A 5000-nucleotide genomic window follows, 5' to 3' on the forward strand; every position below is an offset into this window, starting at 1 on the left:
TCAGCACCTTACGCTTCTTTGAGGGTTTTCTGCTTGGCGGGCCTCGCTCTCTCCCTCTATGTGCTGAGTAAGTACCTTCTGCCACTTCCTGTCTGCGCTCTGATGTCACTTCCCTTCTCTACTCCTACTAGATTTATGGTTATTTCATAATAAAAAGCCTGCAGGTGTCGGGGGTAGCTACACTGGTTATACTGGGACAGAGGGGGTAAAGGACTGGTTATACTGGGACAGAGGGGGTAAAGGACTGGTTATACTGGGACAGAGGGGGTAAAGGACTGGTTATACTGGGACAGAGGGCGTAAATGACTGGTTATACTGGGACAGAGGGGGTAAATGACTGGTTATACTGGGACAGAGGGGGTAAAGGACTGGTTATACTGGGACAGAGGGCGTAAATGACTGGTTATACTGGGACAGAGGGGGTAAAGGACTGGTTATACTGGGACAGAGGGCGTAAATGACTGGTTATACTGGGACAGAGGGGGTAAAGGACTGGTTATACTGGGACAGAGGGCGTAAATGACTGGTTATACTGGGACAGAGGGGGTAAAGGACTGGTTATACTGGGACAGAGGGGGTAAAGGACTGGTTATACTGGGACAGAGGGCGTAAATGACTGGTTATACTGGGACAGAGGGGGTAAAGGACTGGTTATACTGGGACAGAGGGCGTAATGGACTGGTTATACTGGGACAGAGGGGGTAAAGGACTGGTTATACTGGGACAGAGGGCGTAATGGACTGGTTATACTGGGACAGAGAGGTAAATGACTGGTTATACTGGGACTCTGAGGATAAACAAACTGGTTATTAGGGTTAGGGTTAAAGGGTTAGGGTTAAAGGGTTAGGGTTAGGGTTAAAGGATTAGTGTTAAAGGGTTAGGGTTAAAGGGTTAGGGTTAAAGGGTTAGTGGGTTAGGGTTAAAGGGTTAAATGGTTAAAGGTAGGTTAAAGGGTTAGGGTAAAGGGTTAGGGTTAGAGGGTTAGGGTTAAAGGGTTAGGGTTAAAGGGTTAGTGTTAAAGGGTTAGGGTTAAAGGGTTAGGGTTAAAGGGTTAGTGGGTTAGGGTTAAAGGGTTAAATGGTTAAAGGGTTAGGGTTAAAGGGTTAGGGTTAAAGGGTTAGGGTTAGGGTTAAAGGATTAGTGTTAAAGGGTTAGGGTTAGAGTTAAAGGGTTAGGGTTAGGGTTAAAGGGTTAGGGTTAAAGGGTTAGTGGGTTAGGGTTAAAGGGTTAGGGGTTAAAGGGTTAGGGTTAGAGTTAAGGGTTAGGGTTAGGGTTAAAGGGTTAGGGTTAAAGGGTTAGGGTTAGGGTTAAAGGGTTAGTGGGTTCGGGTTAAAGGGGTTAGGGTTAAAGGGTTAAATGGTTAAAGGGTTAGGGTTAGGGTTAGGGTTAAAGGGTTAGGGTTAAAGGGTTAGGGTTAAAAGGGTTAGTGGGTTAGGGTTAAAGGGTTAGGGTTAAAGGTTAGGGTTAAAGGGTTAGTGGGTTCGGGTTAAAGGGTTAGGGTTAAAGGGTTAAATGGGTTAAAGGGTTAGGGTTAAAGGATTAGGGTTAGAGGGTTAGGGTTAGGGTTAAAGGGTTAGGGTTAAAGGGTTAGGGTTACCCGCTTCTCACCGTCTTTGTAGCATTTTATTTTTACCCTTTTTTTCAAAAGGCTTATTTGAAACCTCTTATCTCACTGCAGCATGCAGCGCATTATAAACTGAGCTGCCAGCTCCTGCTTCAGTTTGTTCTGCTAATTTGAGTTTCTCCCTGTACGTGTGTGTGTGTGTGTGTGTGTGTGTGTGTGTGTGTGTTGCAACAATTATTCATGGTGGTTTATTCAGCAAAAATGTAGCACATCCAGGTGTCCTCTGGAATCTTCTGTCTCCCTTTACTTGTTTTCTCTCCCCCCCCTTCTCTCTCTTGCTCTCCCCCCCTCTCTTGCTCTCCCCCCTCTCTCTCTCGCTCTCTTGCTCTCCCCCCCTCTCTCTCGTTCTCCCCCCCTCTCTCTTGCTCCCTCTCTCTCTCGCTCTCTTGCCCCCCTCTCTCTCTCGCTCTCCCCCCCTCTCTCTTGCTCCCCCCTCTCTCGCTCTCTTGCTCCCCCCCTCTTGCTCCCCCCCTCTCTCTTGCTCTCCCCCTCTCGCTCCCTTGCTCTCCCCCCTCTCGCTCTCTTGCTCCCCCCTCTCTCTCGCTCTCTTGCCCCCCCTCTCTCTCTCTCTCTCGCTCTGCCCCCCTCTCTCTCTTGCCCCCCCCTCTCTCTCTCTCTCTCGCTCCCCCCCTCTCTCTTGCTCCCCCCCCTCTCTCTCTTTGCCCCCCTCTCTCTCTCGCTCCCCCCCTCTCTCTCTCTTGCCCCCCCCTCTCTCTCTCGCTCCCCCCCTCTCTCTTGCTCCCCCCCTCTCTCTCTTGCCCCCCTCTCTCTCTCGCTCCCCCCCTCTCTCTCTTGCTCCCCCCTCTCTCTCGCTCTCTTGCCCCCCCTCTCTCGCTCGCTCTCTCGCTCCCCACCCCCTCTCTCTCTTGCTCCCCCCCCCCTCTCTCTCTCGCTCTCGACAGGTAACGAGCATCAAAGCTCACCTGCACATTATATCAAACATCCTGGTTGATATAACCTGCAGGGTTAGAGATTACAATGATTTAGCTCGTGTGATGGATTCATTCAGTCATGTGATTACCACCAACTTCCTGATTCCCCTGGTCATTGGCTGCACTGTCCTTCTTGCTTCATGGCCCCGAGTGCCACACAGAGGGCTACAACAGAAAAGTGCACTGTGAGCTAAAGAACACAACATGGGTGACAATAAATGAGCAGCAATGGAGACTCCTGACAGTTGTGATGATGGGAGCCTAATTTTCTCTCTAAAGAGCCTAATTACATCCTATTTAGCTTCGTTTCCACTGCAGGAGCTCCTGGTAGTTTTTCCGGGTTGATCTTGGTACCTACGCTGGAGCACTAACTACAGGACATTCACATAGAAACACTTCGATTTGCATAACATTTCTGCATATTTTAATTTTAGAACAACACTGTGTTGTTTACCTGGCAACACATGCAGCTGTTACTTCTGTGTCATTTTTACAACCACAGAGGCAGCGACAGCTCACAATCCTTCAGAGGAATTGAACATTTGAAATCAGACTTTTAAAGCCTTTAAGTCTAAAGCTGTTGCCAGAGTGAGAGGCATGGTGGAAATACACTGTATGAGTTTAGGGTTAGGGTTCTAAGCACAATAACTATGGATATCAAGAGTTGTGAGCCACCAAAGCTTTCAAACACCAGAGACAATTTTAGGTTTTCTATGAATTGGTATCAAAGTTGGAAGTTGCAGAAGGTGATGGGGTCATGAGCTGAGAAGCAATCGGGCTGCAGAAGTGACAAGACCACATGTCTGCAGATGGTTGCCTTTGAGGAATCATGATCTGGAAGTCAAAGACAGGTTTTTGGGGATTCAAAGTCAGGTCCAGACACCCTCTCTGGCACCTCAGGAGCTTAGAGATGATGATGATGATGATGATGATGATGATCACCCCATCATTACAGAGGTCATCAACCCAAAGATGGTGACAAATAAAACCCCACGATAAGTCATGTGACCACTAGAGCGTCTCTGACTGCTCACATGTAGCAACCCCTTTGGTCTGTTAGCGCAGCAGCTACTGGCGCGGAGAGTGTGCAGCTCTTTCAGTCTAAACACTTTTGCATCACTTACGCTTCCAACACTGTGAGATCCTGACTGGCTGAATCTGGAAATAGCTGTACTTTTGAGGTCTGTGAATCAGCTGATCAATGTGCTAATTACTTGTTACTGTGTTGCCTTTCACCCTCTGCTACCACAAGCCAAACCAGCCTGTCGCCCCCTCTGACCTCATGCACTCTGAATGCCGACTGTCTCTGGGTTCATGCTGTTCTCGAGCCCCAGGCGATGCTAGCAGAGCCACAGCGCACAAGGGAACGTGCGTGAGGTGCTGCTGTCACCCATCTGTCATCAAGATAACTTTAGATCAGCCACATTTTGTTGTGGCCTCTTTATTTTCTCTTCCCTTTTTTCCATTATAGTGGTTATTTACCACCAAACTGGTCACATTCAAATGTAAAAACAGTAGAGACAATGGTTAATGAGAGGAGGAGGAAGAGGTGGAGGAGGAGGAGGAAGAGGAGGAGGAGGAGGTGGAGGAGGAGGAAGAGGAGGAGGAAGCACAGAGGGGTATGGAGGGTGGGGGATGGTGGTTTTACAAAAGGGTTAGGGAGACACTTTAGCCCACAGAGGGTGCAGTGAGATAATCAGCACCATTCTCCATTCTCACACTCAGCCATGAATAAAAATGTGTGTGTGTGTGTGTGTGTGTGTGTGTGTGTGTGTGTGTGTGTGTGTTGACAAAACTGAACAAAGAAAGTACAGGACGTGTCCATACACCCCTGAATGAGTCGTCAGCTCATCTCAGGGCCCTATGTGTGAGCCCTATGTGTGAGCCCTATGTGTGAGCCCTATGTGTGAGCCCTATGTGTGAGCCCTATGTGTGAGCCCTATGTGTGAGCCCTATATGTGAGCCCTATATGTGAGCCCTATGTGTGAGCCATATATGTGAGCCATATATGTGAGCCATATATGTGAGCCCTATGTGTGAGCCCTATGTGTGAGCCCTATGTGTGAGCCCTATGTGTGAGCCCTATATATATGTGAGACCTATGTGTGAGACCTATGTGTGAGCCCTATATATATGTGAGCCCTATATGTGAGCCCTATATGTGAGCCCTATGTGTGAGCCCTATATGTGAGCCCTATATATATGTGAGCCCTATATGTGAGCCCTATATGTGAGCCCTATGTGTGAGCCCTATGTGTGAGCCCTATATATATGTGAGACCTATGTGTGAGACCTATGTGTGAGCCCTATATATATGTGAGCCCTATGTGTGAGCCCTATGTGTGAGCCCTATATGTGAGCCCTATGTGTGAGCCCTATATGTGAGCCCTATGTGTGAGCCCTATATGTGAGCCCTATATATATGTGAGACCTATATGTGAGAC

The 5000-nt window shown here is 48.4% G+C and overlaps 1 protein-coding gene across 1 annotated transcript in view; it reads left to right on the top strand.

Annotated features, from left to right (window-relative positions):
* Positions 1-5000, top strand: part of slc22a23 (solute carrier family 22 member 23) — a 15221-nt gene that overhangs the window by 3245 nt on the left and 6976 nt on the right. Inside the window, 2 exon segments of the mRNA XM_029828484.1 lie at positions 1-26; positions 28-67. The exon segment at positions 1-26 is cut by the window's left edge and continues 34 nt beyond it. Of these exon segments, the coding sequence (XP_029684344.1) occupies positions 1-26; positions 28-67 (66 nt within the window).

Source organism: Takifugu rubripes, chromosome 20 (assembly GCF_901000725.2).
Source record: "Takifugu rubripes chromosome 20, fTakRub1.2, whole genome shotgun sequence".
NCBI lineage: Eukaryota > Metazoa > Chordata > Actinopteri > Tetraodontiformes > Tetraodontidae > Takifugu > Takifugu rubripes.